We start from the raw sequence: 20,627 nt of genomic DNA, 5'->3' as shown, positions 1-20,627 counted from the left end.
GCAAAGCTGCGGCTACTGGGTCTAAGGTAGCCGAGAAGTAAGCAACTGGTCTACGGACACCTCCATGATCTTGTGCTAAAACTGCCAAAGTACATCCTTCTCGCTCACAACAGAACAGTGAAAATGATTTGGTGTAATCAGGCATTCCCAGAGCCGGTGCGCGACCCAAGTCCTCTCGCAGCTCAAGGAAAGCCATCATACAGTCTTTGTCCCATGGTACCGGATCACTTACGTCCTTGTGCGTCAGTTTCTGCAATGGTTTCGCTTTCAGGGAAAAGTTGGCAATCCACTGGCGACAGTAGCCAACCATCCCCAAGAACATCCTAACCTCTCTCTGGGTCGAAGGCACCATCAATTTCATGATCGCCTCAATCCTGTCAGGCGGCACTTTCCTCTTCCCCTTCTCTATCCTGTGACCCAGATACTGTACTTCAGACAAACAGTACTGTAACTTGCTGGGGGATACCTTTTGTCCATTTTCTGCCAAATGGTTCAACAAAGCAATGGTGTCAATTCTACAAGCTTCTTCTGTCTTTGACGCAACAAGGAGGTCGTCTATGACCTGTACGAGAACGGAGTTCTGCGGCAGTACTAGATTCTCAAGATTCATTTTCAGCAACTGATTCAAGATCGATGGGCTCTCTGTGTACCCTTGAGGGATACGACACCACGTTAATACATGATTTTCCAGCTTGAGCGCAAAAAGAAATTGGCTCTCCTCATGCAATGGAATCGAGAAGAAAGCCTGACAAAGGTCAATCACAGTAAACCACTCAGCTTGGAACGGTATCTGAAACAGTATCACTGATGGATTCGGTACCACTGGACAGCATGGAACAACTATGTTGTTCACTTTTCGTAAATCCTGCACAATCCTGAACTTCCCGCTAGGCTTCTGCAAACCCATGATCGGGGAGTTGCATAGACTGCCCATGACTTCCTTCAGAATTCCCTGTCTAATCATGGATTCGATCACAGGTTTTATTCCTGCAATAGTTTCCGGAGTCAAATTGTATTGGGGTGTTCTTGGGAACTCAGCATTTGGTTTTACTTGAATATTAACTGGCTCTACTCCTCTAATCAAACCGATCTCTTCTCCTGTAAAGTCCCACACTTCCTGTGAGACTGTATCCCTCAAATCCCAAGGGAGTTCCTCCACAGTTAAAGCAGGATACAATTCTATGCACACATGCGTATTTGCAACCTTAAAGGCAGCATCATCATCGTTTGTCTGCAACTCCACTCCCTTGGGGGTACAATAGATGGTACAATTGAGTTTACACAGGAGATCTCTCCCTAACAGACACACAGGACTGGAATCACACACTACAAATTGGTGTTTATCCCTGAAACTTCCTATCTTCACTGGGACTGGATCAGTCAGTGGGTTCGTCATTCTTCTGTTTGCAACGCCTACAACTTGGATAGTCTGTCCTGAAAGGGGTAGGTTGGGGACTACTGCAGACCGTACAGTAGAACGGGTGGCACCAGTATCAACCAGAAAGGTGGTGGGATGGCCATCCACATCTGCCTCTACGAATGGCCCTCTCTGGTCTACCTCCAGAACTGCCCCGAGGGTACAGTCCTCCTCCCCACTCAGGCATCGTCCTGTCACTGGGTCAATGTAATAACACTCATCCCCTTCGACTATGAAAGGCATCTGCTTGTAAACCTTGTTCCCTGCCGAAATGTTCGGTGGCTGGGGAACCGGAACCCGAAGAGCTGGAGTCCCCCCTTTAGCTGTCTTAACCTTCGCATTTGCCACTTTCTGCACCGGAGTGGCCTGAACCTCCTCCTCTTCCTCTTCTTGTCCTTGATTTTCTGGGTTAAGAGGACACTCGCGTCTCCAATGTCCGACCTCATGACACTGATGACACTTGGTCGTCTTCTTCAGAGTCGCCAAATCTATCCTCGGTCTCGTACCGTCCTCATTGTCCCTTTTCTGACCACCCGATTTTCTCCCTAAGCTTCCACCTCCTGACTGACCCTGTCCTCCCGATTGCATCTGAACTAACATCAGCTTATCCTTAAGCTTCCTTGTCTTAGAGTCTATCTCGTCGCTGCAGTACCTTGCGTACCTCAAGATCTCATCTAGAGGCTTGTTCTGCCAACAAATTAAATGTTGATGTATCATGAGACAAATATCGGGTCTCAGTCCTAGGACAGACTTAGACACAAACTGTCCCATGTCCTTTGGATCCATCACATCCAATCCGCTGTACTGCTTAAATATCTGCAATAATTGCTCATAGTACTCGTGAACTGTCTCCTTCGGTTCCTGCCTAGTCCGATCTATCTTCACCCAATCGATGTCCTGTGGTGGTACCTTAGTCTTCAACCACGTGATCACCTGCTCATACTTTACCATCACCCTGGGTGAGGGTCCATTTGTGGCAGCATCTCATTCTGGCTCCACTGTGGGCCATTCAACACTGACCTTACATGCTATCCACAGGTCTCCTGGAACCACAATGTCAAACAGAGTATTCAGATCAATCCACAATACCTTTGAGATCTTAACAAACCTCTCAACCTGTTTGTACCTTTCCACCGGACTCTCACGCAACTTCGGAAATGAGTTTGTAAAGGCAGCCAAATCTCCCCTACTCCAGGGTACATGTACATATCCCCCTTGAGCCACCTCCCGCAAGGGGTACGCTTCCACATGCATCAACCCTCCTCCCGGAGATGTCTCAATAGCGCTTCGCCTAACACTCTTTTTCTTTGACCACCTTTCCTCCCATTTGTCCAATTGGACCCATGTTCGGAGTCCCACAACCAATTCCCTGGTGTGGGTTTTTAATCCAATCACCCTCTTCTCTTCTAGATCTTGGTCCGAGTATTGCAACCTATGGCCACCCTGTAATGCTTTCGTCCTTGTCAAATCCACAGCATACTTGTTCGCTAATTCAGACAATTTCTCATGAGCTGTCCTAGCCCTTCGTGTAACATCTTTCGCCACAAACAACAGTTCATCTGGTTCATAGAGTTCGATTCTCTCTAGTGGCAAAGTGCCTTCCACTATTTCCTCCACTTCTGATTTGAGTCTCATCACATCAATCCTCCTTACCTTTATTGCTGCCCTCAATGTACCTTGACTAGGTGTTCCATTAGAGTCCCCTCTGTCACAGTCCTGACTCACTCGTCTGTCTTCATAAGGTGTGTTATGGGGAACCCTTCGGTTTTCCCAACCTTCGCGGTCCCACTCCGATCTGTTATCGCTAGGTGCGTGGTGAGACACCACCCTACTTTCCACACTCCCGCGATCCCATTCCTGCCTGCTTCCGCTAGGCGCGCAGTGAGACACCCCCCTATTTTCCTGACTTCCATGATCAAAATCATCCCTCTACCTGTTGCTCTGGGTATCCACAATCGTCTCCCAAGTTCCCAAATCAGGCCTTAATTCCCTAAGCGACCTTGGCCGTGGTCCTCTCAGATCCATCGGTCCTCTCAAACCCCCCTGCTCTCTAGAAGAGTCTGCCGATGCTGCCAAAGGGGTGCTCCTTTCCACAGGCCTTGGCAATTGGCTCCATCCGTCCGCCACATTACTCCTTCCTTCGTTGACACTTCTCTCCCTGTCTGTTTGTGGCAGACCCTCGCTTTGTGTCTGTTCTGGATTGTACACTGATACTATGGGACCTATGGTAACCGATACCGTAAGAGCGTCTGGCAGTCTCTGAGAATCGACACCCTCTTCGTTTTGTACATTTTGTACCGTAAACCTTCCCACTACTCTCGTCCTTGGAGAAGGCTGAGGTGCCCTTTCTCCCTCCACTGAGCCGGACCTGTTCCCTAAGGGGCCCAAACCGCTCGCCAGTGGGACGCCACCGTCCACGACAGACGCTTCCCTGTCCATTGCTGATGCTGGTCTTCCCTCTATCTCAGGATTATATGGAGGTGGTCTCTCTGACAATAGTCTCTCTATTAGGCTGTCGTCTGTCTCACTGTCCTCATCCTCAGTACTTTTTCTCTGCGCATCCCCTGTATTGACCAACAGCGGGTACAACCTGTCCCCTTCGATGGTCTGCACTCTCCACCTCTTGGCCAGTGCATCCCATCTCGCATCTTGAACCGCCCTAACTGATCTTTTCACTCTTTCTTGTCTCCTATCTCTGTTCTTTTCATGGGCTGCCCTGATCCACGCATTCAATGCTTCAAACTGTGTTGGTCTGGGCAAAGGCCGCAAAGAAGCCATAGTCGCTTTTAACTGATACAGCACCTCCAATTTAAACGTTCCGTATCTAGGAAAGGTCAATTCCTCGCTTCCGTCAGTCATCTTACACCAGTTCTCAAGCCACAATATGGTATGCAAATCAACATTCGTAGCCATGTAATGGGCTGGAGTATCCTCGGGTGGAGCCTCTTCCCCACCCCGAGGTTCTAACTTCTTCTCACCTTTGAAACAATTTCGCAACACTTTTAAACATTTCATGATGAAAACCACAACGTTTCTTTGTTTATAGCGCTCTTTTACTTCCCGATGACAATCCACCAATCCAAGCGCAGCTCCACACTAACCGCCCTATCCCAGCGCAGCTCCACACTAATAGCCCTATCCCAGCGCGGCTCTCTCTGACGTCACTCGCATCCGCTTCGCAGCAGTTCCCCTCCTCTCTCAGCTCGTCTCCCGGTCACGCATGCGTCTCAATCATACACTTGAAATGGTCACTTCTGACCAAGCAACCACTTCCTTGACTGTACGTCCACAGTCTGACTGTAATTGTCACCGAACTGGCAAATGTCTGTCCACCAAACGACCGGACAATCGCCTCAACTGATAGGTTACAAACACACGGCAACTTCCGACCAGCGTCCATTACCCACGCACTCACACATTCGTTCCCCCTATCTCGGTCCTGTGGGCGATCAATGGTACCTCATGACCCCCTTAACAATGGTCGACAATTACTATGGGTGTTCGATACACCCGAACCACTTAAACTCTCCTTGAGCCTAAGATTTTCACTAGTTGCGCGCGCTCACAACCTGATCTCCTGTCACACTACAGGCACTCAACTCCGCAAGACAATACAACACAACAATACAAACATAACCACAATCTAACAACGCATGACCCTTTTCATACTCACTCTCTTACGACCTGCTGCTTTCCGCCGCACCGTCACTCTCCATCAGTTTCCATGGAACGCCATCCTCCGTCCGCTGTTCTCTGGACACTCATCACTAGATCTCTATGGGCCTAGGGGAAATCTTAACCTAATCTAGATTACCCTCACTCTAGAAGGTAACCATCCTAGTCTGCTACCAACTGAAAGGGCGGGGTTTTACCTCTAGAGTCGGTCTACCATTATCCAGAATCCCAGACACAGGTCGACTAGACCTTTTTACCTGTCATAGAGTGAATTAGGAAATCTATTTAAACAATGATTAGACCATTTCAATCAATTACCCTTATACCCCCAAAGAACCACTGACTAGGAACTAAGTTCAAAGTTTTATTACAAAGCCAAAAACAACTGGATGTATAAACATCTCAGCAAAAGTTTCAAAAGATAAACAGGCACTAATACAAACATAATCCTACAAGAGAATCTCAGACGACTCAGAAATAATACGAGAATCAATTCAAGAATCATCAGGCTAACAAGAATTGCTATAACCTGAGTTTTAGTATGCATTTATAAAAGGAATAAAATTCAGGTTACTCTGTCCCTACACTATTCTAAATGACATCCCTACTCAACAATAGCCCATTCCTGAAAAGGTGTCAGCAGTGGTGACTCTCAAAGGAGTTCACTCACTTTCCTTCGATCTCAATCTTCAGACTACTCAGTCATAGCTAAGCTCTCTGCCTGACCGACTGCTCTCTCCGACTTCTCAGCCCATCTGCTCTACCTCTACCCTTGGGGTGCTGTCCCTAATACAAAACCCCACAATGCGGACGACACACCTTCAGGTACGCCCCTCTAGAAGGTGTTGGTTTCCAGATTTTTCCATTATGGCACCTCTCCATCCTCGTCCGTTAAAACGTCCTTGGGTCCCAGGCTCCCTTTCGCTTCAAGTTGCTTCCTTGAATTCCTCGGCTACTCCTCCACGTCTGAGCCTAGTATTCTAACTCTCATACACAATGGGCCCTTCTACTCCACTATCTACTTGGTCCTGCACCTGCAAAGGAACGCATGTGAATCGGCTCACAATTTCTAAATGTTGCAATTGACTTTAGCTGAAGCAGCTTTCTCCCAAAAAATTTCTACGATTTAATGCTAAGCAAGAGATTTCAATCAGGCCTACACGATTTCCATGAAATGGGCCTCTGCACATTTATGTGCGCCAACATCCTAACATAAGCAATACATTTTTGTTCTTTAACATCAATCTTTAATGCAAAATACAATTCTCTACCTAAGCCATTCAATCACGTTAAAAGGTACAACTGTGAGTTTTAATAAAGCAGATCTAAATACACAATAGTGATTTATTAAACACACCTCTAATTAGTGAAATACTTCACATTAAACGGCATCTCTATGTTAAACCAGCATTATTGATTTTTGAAGCACTTTACCTTAGCTCTCAGTGTATTTCTAATATCAACTACATTAGTTCTCAACCCTACATTACATTTGAACATGATTAGTAAGTCCTCTATATATGTGGGTGCTGACTACTCGTGAATATGATGCAACCCTACAATTTTATCTCTGTTTTGCGCTCTCTCAAGGGCTTCCTCTACTACCGTTCAAGTGGGTCTAATCATTGCTCCTGTCTGCTTGAAACCTGTTGGCCACTTCCTCCCAGCTATCGGAAATTGATTTTTTATGGAGGCCCCTTTGTTCCTCCCTGCAGAGTGACGTGCTTTCTTCATCAGCCCAATGTATCACTTATTTTCTCTAAGCATGTACTGTGGGGGGCCAGGGGCTTTCGAATTCCTAGTAATGGCTATGTTTCTTTAATTGCAACGCTAAGTCCATAAATGTAGTGCCCACTTTGTTGTTCTTGGAGCGTGTATGCATGCCTAGGAAACCAAACACATTGGTCCTTCCCACAGCATATCTAACATCGGCCACAGCTGCCCGCCAGGTGTGGAACATCCCAAAGCAGATGCTGGAGGTGAGCATCTGCGTTCTTACACCTGGGGCAATCTGCAAGAGCGGTGGGCTAAAGATAAGGTCTTTGCAAAATATTAAACTCTATGTATCTGAATCCTTTATTGCAGGATACCTTTTTTGGCTATTCAAGGACCCTTTGCCATTCTTTGTAGCTGGATGTTCGACCAGCTAATTCTTCCCATTTGTTTCTCAGTGGTTTAGGACACACCCCTGCATTCTAAGATGGCCTTAAAGAACCATGACACCATCCTGCGGCTCTCCCCTACTGTATAGAACGCTTGAATGAGTACGTGCTTCGGGGGCTGTGCTGCGCCAAATTCCCCACTATCATCGAAGAGTATGTAGCATTCTGTTGTGAACCGAGAATTGACCACCAGATAGTTCCCAGTCTTGCTCTAGTGTGTGGAATGGATTTGACACAACTGTTATGGAAATGGTGGCCAACGATGCCTAGTTCCCTCACGTGCCAGTGTCTGAGGTCAAGGTGTGCAGTGTGTCTCTGGGTTATTGGGAGATCCATCAATGGGATTGCTGGTGCATAGGGTCTTGTTTACTTTGTGTAGTCTACGCTGAATTGCAGGTGTATTCTAGCCATTTGGACCAGTACTGGGCTATTTTTTGGTTGCTTCAGCAGGGGCCAGCAGCGAGGCTTGCACTGCCCCTTTCTGCCGCTGAGCAGATGTGAACCCTGTTTCATTTCATTGCTGATCCACTAACCTTAATCTCACCATTGGAGTTGAGCTACTAAGGGATAATCTCCAAAATCCAGGGTGCCCATAACACCCCTTCGGTCTGCAATCTCAGTTTGTCTAACACCGCTTGTCATCTGCCAGTGCCCCAAATCGATTAACCAACTCGGGCCTGGATGATTTTATTTATTTTTATTTAATTTAAATTTAGCGCATAGCTACCCTCGGGCATCCCAGCGCTTGAGCTGCAGCGGATGAGCAGTTTGAATTGGCAACACCTTTAGATGGGTAGCAAGTGTAGCTCTCTGAGGTGGAGGCGGTTTGTGGGCTGCGTGAAATGTTGAGAATGAATCTAGCGGCGATGTTCTGGGTAGTCTGGAGTCTTTGTATGAGTTGCTAGACACATGCATATGTATTTGTGTACTCAGCAATGAAATCCCCTACATCCACACTCAGAAACCCTCACTAGTAAAATGACTATCTGGCTGTGATGCTTGAACCTGCTTCTCGTGACATCAGCTGTGGCAGCTCCGAGTAGGGCATGTCTGGCAGTGAGGGCTCAATGACTGTATCATGCTGATCTCCTTCAGGGAATACCTGAGTTCATCCACCCGCATCTGATTGAAAGCAGACAGCCAATTACCATGCAGTTTATGGAAAGTTGTGTGGTGATTAGTCAATAGTTGAATGTCATGTTATGCTAGTTCACACCCGGATGTGTGACACCATGCTGCATCTTTGGCTGGGATGCTGCATAAGTACACAGTACTGTGCCAGAAAGCAGAGGGCTGTGGTACAGACCCTTTCTCTGCTCTCAGATACAGCTCTGAATGCTCAGCAACCACGTAAAGCCTAAACAGTGATGTTCGATTTTACTGCTTAGCCTGCACACACATGCTGTTTACTTTCACTGCTGCCTGTCACTCATGGGGCCCAAATCAGTGACGTGCTTCGCCTTGTGCTGCACAGAATGTAGTTTCCAATAGAGGGAGTCCATGTGTCTGGCAACTAGTCATTCTGATGAGCTGTGCCCTCCCCGAGTGGACAAGCGGCCTCTCAGATGGCACAAGGTGCTTCTTCAGAAGGCTGGTATGATTCCAGGTGAGACTTTCAAGTAGTGGTGAGTACCATCAGCCGACTCATAAATCTTGATATTTTTGTAATTGAGGGTACTCAGTGGGCTTCCACATACAGATTAGAGATCACTGGCAACAGGGTGTTTCCTTGTTGTACGTCATAGGTTTTGAGCAGGGTCGGATTGGTAACGCGGGCACTCGGGACATGCGCGAAGGGCCGTTAGCCGAGTTCTAGCTGTGGGCTGCTTTTTTGGGCAGCCTGGGGCTGTCAGTGCTGCTAGGATGCCGCCAGCGGCCCAGTGGGTGTCTGAGCTGGCTTTCTAGAAGCAGACGGGCAGAGGTGTCATTCCCTTCCTCTGGCTGGGCCGCCCATTAATGTATGTTGATTGAGCGGGGCAGGGGTTCTGAGCAGCAGTGGTCTCACTTGCATTCATGTGTGGCTCAGCAGTATGAACTAATCTGCGCATCTGAGTGAAGTTAATAAAACATGCTCCCCATCCTCTTTCTTTTCATAAAACTTCGCTGAAGCAGTGTTTTGCTGAAAGGCAATACTCAAATGTGGGCCACTTTTTTTGGTGTGCCCGGGCCGATTTTTTATCCAACTCCAACCTGGTTTTGAGAGAGCCTTAGCTCTGGAAGATTTCATGCAGACCAGCCGAGATCTGTTCCTCAGGTAGGTAGAGTCGGAGTCAGCTATCTCTTTTTTTTTTTGTTCAATAAGTTTATTCGTTTTTTAAAAAGTACATAGATTGATAAATATAGTAAAAATGATACAAGGGATGGAAATACATCAAAAAATAATATAGCAATTGGTCTAGGCACAAAGAGTTCGTTCAAAAACGTATTTGTCAATATGATAGAAAAGAAAGAGAAAATAGAGCAACATGCTATAAGAACCATCCAATGTATCACTTATGATAAAATATGAAATATAGAAGGAGAAAGAAAGGAAACAGGAATAGAGAAAAAGCGCGAAAACCAGAGAGTGAGGGAAAGAAGTAAAAAGAAAAAGGAGAGAGAGGAATGAAAGGAAAGGAAAGTAGTCAGCTATCTTGAAGTTTACGAAGGCCACTCCTGTATGTCCGGTTGGTATCAATGTAAGGTGATCCAGGGGGGGGGGTTCTGCTGAGTCCCAATCCACCTCTCTACCTCGAGAGTTCTAGTCGAGGCATTCTGAAATTGAAAAAACACTTAAATGAACTGTATTAAGGAGCCTACCTCTGCGGTCAATGCATGACAATCAACCATCAAAGTATCTGTTTATGTCTGAACGTAAGTGTGTTTTTTACAAGTCAAATTTCTTTTCTCCTTTAGAAAACTAGTTTGGGGGAACCAAGACCCAATTTGGCCTCACTCTTTTTCTGCTCTCTCTACGACACAATCAAAGAGAATACTCAGTCTGGCGAAACCAAAGAAAGTTTTTCAGCCCCAACAACAAAGGTGAAGAGTGAATTTTTTCATGCTTTCTATTAGTTAAAATATTGTATATTATATCCGTGTTTCATACTGTAGTACCAAACAGAACGGCAAATGAAACAAAAACAATGTTCCTGAGGCTACTGGTGGTCAATTAATTATGGTGACTGTCTTATCCACAGAAAAAAGGGCTTATAATACATTCGGGAGGGGGGGGGGGTATTATCGCTGGATCTTTGCTTTTTGAAATGTATTACTTGTTTGTACCCTGATCAGATCCTGTATTTTGTGCTTCCCTGTTGAATATACTTAAAATGTTACTTCTGAAGCCCAGCAGAATTTCTTTATTTTGTTATTTCATTTAATTATTTTCGGATTCCGGTATTGGCTTACACATGCTTCACAAACTTGTGTAGTCACCTGAGATTTTGAGAGGAGCCCCTAGGTATTCTGGGTGTTGATTTTGTGTGTTGTTCAGGGTGATGCACATTAACTTACATTTTATTCTGGCTTCCAGAGTATGCCAATAGAAATATTTTATTTAGTACTGGTGATACGTTGTCATACTTTCTACTTTCAAAATCAGCCCTGTCGCTACATGTAGAACTGATATCATTGGCATTGAGCAGGAGCTGAAATTAACGCAGAGGATGAAGTTGTCAAAGTCAATTTTAACAAGGGGAATGACCTACCCAGCAGTGAGCAAATCCTTAGGACGCAGCAGCAGGGTGAACTTTATATTGAGTGCAGGGAGACTATTGCAGATAACATTTTTTTTTGTTTATTGATAAATGGATATTGATCCGCAAACAAAGTGATTTAACCTCCTCTACCAGGAAAAAACTGAAATTGGCCGTGTGGATCTCAGATTGCCCGTCTGTTTTGAACCCGAGTTTTTTGGGTCAATTCGGATTTCTGGTTGTTTGGCTAACGGAGGTTTACATACATCCATTAGTGTCAAAAAGTTTGCTCAGCAGTTTTTAACAGTGTAAATATCTTGAGGAGATAATATTTTTCAGACTTATTGGGTGTTGTGTATATGTTGGTGAGAGTTCCTCGAAACCTAAGTCTCAGGACTTGTTCCTGACTTACCTTTTCCACCTAACTCAGAGGTGTTAGTGTTATACACTACACACCTTCCTACATCCTGCATAATGGCGAACTTGGAACTTACTTTCTCTGAAGCGGAAATCGATGCAATTATGGCAGATTCCAACCTCTTCGCAGACCCGGCTATTTCACAGGCAATAGCACATACCTCGGATTGGGAGAAGTTAACAGAACAAAAACGGGATCGTATTCGAACTATTTTACATGGAACGATCATGAAACAGTATTTATCTTCCAACTCTGCACCAAGAGGCCTCTTGGTGACGAACGCTCCACGCATCTTTTTGAATGATGCGCAATTTCGTAAAGAATGGGCCATGATCGCATGGCATTGCACGCGAGATTGGCTCGTTCTCATAATCAAAACTGCCTTGCGTCTCTCAGACGCCCTACTAATAGAAATTCAGGAGACCGAATCACAATTTAAAACTACTGTGACCGGTTACAAGAAGAAATTGGATGAGATCAACCGCGAAATGAATGAATACAAGGAGAATCTATTACAGGCGAAATTAACAAAATTCCAGAAGGACTTAAAAAAGTTCGAATTTAACAAAATCTACCCTTACGCTGATCCCAACTATACGGTGACAGCAAAGAGTACTAATGACTCAGACCTGACAGATGACAACTCCTCCAATAGTAGCTGATCCAGTACAGGTTCATACAAACAAGGACGGAGACGAGGAAACAGGGGTAACAGAGGAAACCAGAGATACCAGAACCACAACCATGCACCCAACTGGCCAATGGCACCGCATGCTGGGTATGGACCTCCACCATTCCCCTTCCCACACCCACAATTCCCGATGATGGGATGGAATCCAGGTTGGCACCAACCACCTCTGCAAAACCAATACCAACAGCCTTTTTTAGAGAGGGGCCGGAGAGGCAGAGGCAAAAGCAGAAGAACTCCCAACCAAGTCTCCTGGCAAACAGACGACGCAGTCGGGAACCACACCAGGAGCAAGACACCACAACCGGGAACAAGCAACCAACAAGTCTAATCACGAACCTGTCGGATCTCCAACTAACAACCATCGAACAAAGAGTCCTAGAGAAAGGGCTTGGCTTCGTACCCACAGCCCGCCCAGACAAATTCAGGTTACACTGTGAATTAAGCGATTTCTTTCGGAAATTAAAACTGAAGGCATTTTTTGAAGGCAAAGAATACTCTAATGCAGACTTGCGCAAAGGTGACACTGGTCTGAGATTAAAATCAACATTCTTACCTCCACCGCACACTGTACCTGCTGCAATCACAGCTTTTGAACAAGCAGTGTTCCTAGATCTAGAAACGAGCCTTGAACCAGAGATATATGGGAATTTCAGTACCGAAGAGTATCGGGCACTGGAAACACTGAAGAACAACAATGCGATCACGATAAAACCTGCCGATAAGGGCGGAGGGATCGTGATTCAAAACACCACTGATTATGAAAGAGTTTGTGAAGAGTTGTTGAATGATACTAACAACTACATCCCACTCACCATAGATCCCTCTGTCGATCTCCAAAATCGTATTACCAACTTGGTCAAGGAAGCCGAAGGAAGGGGCCATCTGTCGAAAAACGAAGCAGATTTTCTTTCCACCAGTAAAAATATCGTCCCCTATTTTTACACACTCCCAAAGACCCACAAAAACAAATTACCACCCCTTGGCCGCCCAATAGTGTCAGGTACCAGGTCCCTACTAGAACCCTTGTCCACATTTTGTGACCAGTTCTTGAAACCTACCGTCCAAAATACACCTACGTACCTAAAGGACACTAAGAGTCTACTTCACCAACTACAGACCATCTCCTTTGAGTCAAACTCCATCATTCTTGCAACTCTAGACATTGAGAGCTTGTATACTAGTATCCCTCAAGATGAGACAATCAAAGTACTAGGTACAGCTCTGAATTCCGTCCCCTGGTACTACAACACACCAAAAGAATTCATTATAGAGTGTGCCACCATCGCACTCAAAGAAAATTTCTTTGCCTACAAAGGACAGTGGTTCCTTCAATGCTCCGGGACCTCCATGGGCAGTACTTTTGCGCCTAGCGTGGCGGGGCTGTACGTATCAGACTTTGAGGCTAAAAACATCCAGTCTATTAACAACCCCTTTGCCAGGAATATTTCCTTTTGGAAACGGTACATAGATGATGTGCTGCTAATATGGAAAGAAAGTATGGAACGTCTGATGGAATTCCTGGGCTGGATCAATGCCATCAACAGATATCTGAAATTTACCCATACAGTAAGCACCACGGAGGTGGTGTTTCTGGATGTGGTAATAACGAACAGTGGGACGACTCTTACTACCAAAACCCACTACAAGGCCACGGCTAAAAATAACCTGCTGCAGTTTTCCAGCTTTCACCCACGTCCATTAAGGGAAAACCTACCTTATGGACAATATCTACGAATCCGACGGAACTGTAGTAGCACAGATGATTTTAAACAGCAATCAACTGACCTAACTGCAAAGTTGCAACAAAGAGGCTACCCCAACCACATTCTCAACAAGGGATTCAAACGGGCACGGAACCAACCACTAGAAGTCCTACTGGAACCTGTCATAAAAACCAGGGTGGAACCCCCTCTGACTTGTGTCACTACCTATAGTGCTTTATCGAACCTGATGAAAAAATCCATAAATAAAAATTAGAAAATCATCTCCAGCACTAAGAAGGACTCGCAGAAACCCTTGTTCTCTTTTAAGAAAGGACGTAGCCTGAAAGATGCACTGGTCCATACGAGACCTAAAGAACGAACAGCAACTCCAATAAGGAGTGTCACTGACGCATGGAATCTACCTAAAGTCACCGGTCACTTTCCATGTGCTAACTGTTCCGTATGTCACCTGACGACTTCCACCAAATCGTTGACCCTGGAACCTGGCAAAACATGGTGGCAAAAAGCACACACCAACTGCAACTCCACTAATGTTGTCTACCTTGTCACATGCCCCTGTTTACTCCGGTACGTGGGTATGACGACAAGAAAAGTCAAACAGAGGATATGCGAGCACAGGAGCAATATCAGGTGCAAAAAAGCCACAACGAAAATGAGTGACCACTTCCTACAAGCTAACCATACCACTAATGACTTGAGATGGACTGTCATCGAGCAGATCACTGGGGGCCTCAACATTGCTGACAGACTGTTCGAGAAGGAGCAACGTTGGGTGTACCGTCTGGGCACCCATGTAAATGGCCTGAATGATGATATCCCATGGGGATCTGTCCTCAAGTAACCTGTTCCACAATGCTACCCGTACAAGTTCTGTTACTTCCACCATCTTCTAGTGATAACTGTTGTATAAACTGATGTCCGAAGCCCACTAAAAATGATCAGTCTTTCCACCTACCTGTTAATTCAGTACCCTGTGTCTGAATTATATGAGGCTCTATTACCTACTTAGGATATCGCTAGACTTTCTTAGTCTTCTCCCGGGTTTGTTTACCTCAGACCCCATTGGCCAATTCTCACACATGCGCACAACATACAACGTCCACCCCGGAAGTGCGTACGCTGCTTACTCAGCCTGGGTATTTAAACCGGCTTTGCATCCCAAGCCCGGATCGGTGAGACCCGGTTCTGAGGGCTGATCAGGTGTACATTCGGGAGACTGGCATCGTGGGCGTGAGTAACACTCTGGCTGCACTCGACCATATGAGCTAAGTACCTTTGAAGCTTCTTTATCTAGTTTTGGCCCTTGTTTTGTTCCATCTTTCCTCCCCCTTGCAGGATGTGCCAAATACGCCGTCCCCTCCCTCCTGCGGTCTATGGGGTGAAAGTTCATGCCTTGTGAAGTGAGAACCTGTCTACCTCACCATTCTCGGTTGGGACGAGTGGTCACAGGCCTTTGGCCCATTGATCGCCTAGTGGTTAAGTTGTGAGCGAATGTCCACACCATCGCCATTCCCCTTCTTTTCACTTATCTTCCTCTTAGCGCACGCGCACTGAGGGCCATTGTACTTGTGAGCAACCACCAAGTACGACACGTGAGATTGACTCCACACTGTTAAAAGCTATACAATAATCTGACTAGTCCAAGCCACAGGCAGAGCCACGCACCTCTGCTACTAGGTATGAGTGTGCACTTGTTGGCACCTCGAGCACAAGTCACCGGCTTTAATCTGTTAGCCTATTGACAAATTCTAATTGTTTGTTTGTCTCTTTATGTTTGTCTGTACCTTTTACCTTCACAGGTGCTTTTAATATTTGTCTCTTAATCAGAGACCAAGAGGCTGTGTGCGTCCCGCCTTTTTGGTTGGTGAAGCCCCCTCGTTTTGTACTTCACAGACACTTTTTTACTTTCAAGTCCTTTGGTAGGGTGGGCCTTAGCGTGCCCATACCGCCGGGGTTTATTCACTCTAGGTCCTGACGAATGCCAGGTTAATTACACCATTCTGGCTGAAACATGTTGACCAATCACTTCTTCACCTAATGTTATTGGAAGCAGACCATCCAATTAGTTGGCCTTGCTTACCAACACATTTTTAACCTTGCCCTTGATGATCATATATTAAAACAATTTTTGATACATACAAGGCAATTTTAACTCACCACCTCACTCTGTTCACATAACTCACCACATAGCCCTCACCTCTTCACATTACCAGCTCCGCAGCAAATCTGGCGTTGCAGCACACTGGGGTGACATTCGGTCACATCCAGTGGGGCCCGATGATGAAGCAAGTCACCGACCAGGTCGGTGAGTGAGGGCTTTCATAACAAACCTAATGGGCTTTGTTGGTTTCTTGTGCTCCGTTTATATCTATACCTAATTAATACAGGAACACTCTTTTGTTGTTGTTTTCTATGTTGGTGAACTGTCACTCCTGCTTCTCCCATCATGACTACTTACTGGCCCAAGAGTCTATACTGGGCCTTCTGTTATGAGTAGTCCCTTGGGACAAGTACAGTGATTATATTTAGGAACTTCAAACCTCACTCAATGAGACTTTTCAGCTGACGTGCACATTAGGATGTATTACTGGGGAATATATGACGTTATCCCGCAGACAAACAGCCCGCATACCATCAGTCCGCAAAAATAGGCCGCAAATTAAAAGAACGAAAACTTTTAGAACGAATATGCCTTTAGCACGCATGCCTTTACAACGTAAAGGCATGCATGTGAAAGGTATACTCGTTGTAAAAGTTGTAAAGGTAAGTAAAAGTACACTACCCTACCCTACACTACCCACACTCTAACGTAGTACCCCTGCACCACCCACCCTTGACACACAGTCCTTTTACTACATTTACACTACCCAGCACGACCCCCCAACACTACCATAAAGCACTTTACTTCCCTACACAAACAGTACAACACTACCCTAAACCCTAAAACACTACACCCAGCATGATCCTACACCACACAAACACTACAGCACTACCCTAAACCCTAAAACACCACCCCTGCATGACCCTACACTACAACACTACCCTAAACCCTATAACACGTCCCCCAGCATGACCCTACACTACAACACTACCCAAAACCCTAAAACACTACCCCCAGCATGACCCTACACTACACAAACACTACAACACTACCCTAAACCCTAAAACACTACCCCCAGCATAACCCTACACTACACAAACACTGCAACACTACCCTACACCCTAAAACACTACCCCCAGCATGACCCTACACTACACAAACACTACAACACTACCCTAAACCCTAAAACACTACCCCAACATGACCCTACACTACACAAACACTACAACACTACCCTAAACCCTAAAACACTACCCCCAGTATGACCCTACACTACAAAAACACGACAACACTACCCTAAACCCTAAAACACTACCCCCAGCATGGCCCTACACTACACAAACACTACAACACTACCCTAAACCCTAAAACACTACCCCCAGCATGACCCTACACTACAAATACACTACAACACTACCCTAACCCCTATAACACTTCCCCCAGCACGACCCTACACTAAACAACCACCACAACTCTACACTACACTAACACAACACTACACTACACAATCACTACCCCAGCACGACCCCCACCCCTAAAAAATTAACCCAAACCCCCTTACCTCTCTCGTCATCGTGATTTTCACAGCGCAAATGCATTTATCATACATGCCTTTAAAATGTAATTCATTGTAAAGGCATGCATGATAAATGCACATGCGTTTTGAAAAAATGCGGGATGATGGTATGCGAGGTCAATGACCTTGCAGGATAATGGTATGCAGACTGAAAGTCCGCGGGATAAAAAATGCGGGATAATGGCTGCAAACCATTACTGGGCTCACCATAAGGCACATTGCCTAAGAATGGGCTTCGACTGAGGTACTGTTCAGGGCATTTTCCTGGACCATGCCAATCACACCATTATGGACCTTTTTCTCAGGGTCATGTCTTAGAGGCACCTTTCAAAGTGTTTTCCGCTGGGGGATATCCCTCTCACGGAGACTCAGAGGCCTTTCTTACCCTGCAAGGCTTTTCTTGCCTCATTCAATGAGACCCCGTGAGATGTATACATCGTGGACCTTCCAAGTGTATCCTATAGAGCATTGTTTAGCTCTCTTGGGCTTTTCTTTTGCTATGGGGCCTCCTTCACAGGAATAGTTTTAGGGCCTTTCCCGGAATACCCCATTACCCTTGTCCTGTGTTTTCCACAAGTCCTTTACACATTGTGCACCCGCAATGCAATGGATATCTTGCCGGGCCTCTTGCTTGATGTACACATACCTTGTGTCTGCCCTGGGGTGTCTTCTAGAATCACGTGAAGAGCCCTGGCTATATGCCCTGTGGTGCTCCCGGGCATTATTACAACTGCTGGGAATCCGAGAACTGGGCTGTGTCTGAGGCTTTTCTGAATTAACCTTGGCACCCATAGCGACTTGCGCTGTAGGGGTGCGGACTTAGGAATAGTTAAATTTACTATTCCAACACCAGCCTTCGTACAGTATGGAAGGTGCTAGAATAGTAAATCTACTATTCCTTATCTTAGAGCGCCCTCCAGCGCAAGTCGTGGTTACGACTTGCGTTGTAAAAGACACGTCGTAACAGTACTGCGGGGTAACATCCGCGTTGTAAAGGATGTTCCCCGGTACCATGTGCTGTGACAATGTACTGGTATTTTGTTCACCCAGGCTTTTCGGGTTTCTTTGGGATCCTTAAGGTACCAACTGGTATTTCTCATCGCATTGGTAAAGGGTTGGTAGGCTTTGGAGAACATTAAGAAGCCTTATGTTTGGCTCCCTCATTACCCCTGCATAGAGTTTATACTGGTCACTTTCTGTAATATTGATGCTTAATCTTGTCTGCGAGGCATTAACAACTACTCCTCGCTTAGCACTTTTGGGATTTATTTAGTGTCCAAAAAGGATTCCTTTGGACACCTCTAGCACTACATTTACTCCTGACTTTTGCCCTACTATGTGCTCTGGGTCACCATCTGCAGTCAGATCACCTCAAAAAATGTTGTTGCAGCATCATTATGTTTCCTCCCCCCCTCAAGGGACACCTCCCTCAACCACTTCCTAGTCACTTCCTTTTGATTTGCAGAGGACTTTCCAGTGGGACCTTGTGAGCCTCATCCAATGAGCCAGTCTTAAGCACCCTGTGACCAGCTCACTAAAACTGGAACAGCATCACTGTCAAGGACTGGTACACCTCTTTCAACACCCACTGAACTGAACACAGCAACAGCCTCCCCAAAGCCATCAAGACTTTTAACAATTGGATCACCTCCTGTGCCGACTACCTGGCCGACCTCAAGCGCACAAATACAACAAGATCCAGACCTCAGGACAGTTGGTACATGGAGGAACTCAGATTGATTAATTACCACTGCAAATAACTGGGGTGCAAATGAAGAATGAGCCAGAACAATGCAGACCGGAGCACATTCAAATCCACTCTGACACTCTACCACCAAATGATCTGATCCACTAAATGCAGTGCTCTGGTGAACCACATCGATGCCAGCAGCAACAGTATCAAATAAATATTTTCCATTGTGAAATACTTCACCTCACCATCGGTCACCTCCAACTTGATCACTGCCTCACAGGAACTCTGCTCCATTCTCTCTCTAAATTATTCAGCAACAAACTCACTGCCATTTACAGCAGTTTCAGCCCCTAAACGGATCCGACATATCTTGGCAAACACCTCCCGATCTTATCCAAAGAACCAATGCTAACAACATGGCCTATCATCACCCCAGAAGAAAGGCCCTCTACCATGAAGTCCATTTACTCAGGGGCCCCATAAGACTTCTGCCCTCACCACGCCCACTCCAGAAGACTGCAACACCATCAGCGCCACGCCCATACCCATTCCGAATGCCTCCACCTCTTCCATGATCTTCCCAGATGCTTGGAAATACACAACTGTTCTCCTTATACTGAAGAAACCCTCTGCTAACGCTTCAACTTTCACCAACTACAGACTTATCTCCCTTCTACCATACCCAATCAAGGTCTTAGAAAAAAATCCTCAACGTCACCTTATACCTCAACGACCACCAACTCCTCAGCACCACTCAGACTGGTTTCAGATACAATACAGAACAGAAACTTCCCTCATTGCTGCCAGAGATGACATCCCCATGCCTCTGGAAAGAGGAGTCACAGTAGCCCTCATCCTCCTGGACTTGTCTGCAGCATTTTACACAGTCTTCCACCCCACCCTCACCCAAAGCATACACAACATTGGAATCCAAGGACAGTCACTCTGTTTGATCTGCTCCTTCCTGAATTGAAGGACCCAGTCAGTCAGCGTGGCACCAAAATCCTCTAATATTCACAACCTCATTTGCGGAGTTCTGCAATGATCCTTCCTGAGCCCAACCCTCTTCATTGCATACATGATCCTTCTAACCAGCACCATCTGCTCACACAATATCAAGTGTCCTCTCTTACTCTGGTGATTCACAAATCCTTCTCTCCCTCATGGATGAGACAGCCTGTACCCTGATCAGGTTCAATGCCTGCATGCCTAAAATTTCACCCAGTGGATGAGGACCAGATATCAAAAGCTGAACACCTCCAAGACCAAAACTATGATCTTCCAGAAGAGCATATAACCGTTGGACTCCACCTGGTGACCAAGAAATCTATTAACAACACCCACCCCTACCAATCATGCCTAGAACCTCAGAATCATCATTGACAGCATACTCTACATGACTGTCCAAGTCAATGCCATCATCATCTCATGCTTCCATTGCCTGAAGATGCTGAGGAAAATCTTCGAATGGCTCTCAAACAGCACCAAGAAAA

At 45.9% G+C, this 20,627-nt stretch overlaps 1 protein-coding gene across 1 annotated transcript in view; it reads left to right on the top strand.

The window, feature by feature from the left end:
- Positions 1–20,627, top strand: part of SPMAP2L (sperm microtubule associated protein 2 like) — an 839,782-nt gene that overhangs the window by 495,958 nt on the left and 323,197 nt on the right. The window contains exon 7 of the mRNA XM_086963162.1: positions 10,150–10,275. Within this exon, the coding sequence (XP_086819288.1) occupies positions 10,150–10,275 (126 nt within the window). The remainder of the gene's footprint in view (positions 1–10,149; positions 10,276–20,627) is intronic.

This window comes from Lissotriton vulgaris, chromosome 3_1 (assembly GCF_964263255.1).
Source record: "Lissotriton vulgaris chromosome 3_1, aLisVul1.2, whole genome shotgun sequence".
In the NCBI taxonomy this organism is placed as follows: Eukaryota; Metazoa; Chordata; class Amphibia; order Caudata; family Salamandridae; genus Lissotriton; species Lissotriton vulgaris.
The sequence above is the reverse complement of the archived record's forward strand: the minus strand, read 5'-3'. Positions and strand labels throughout refer to the sequence as shown.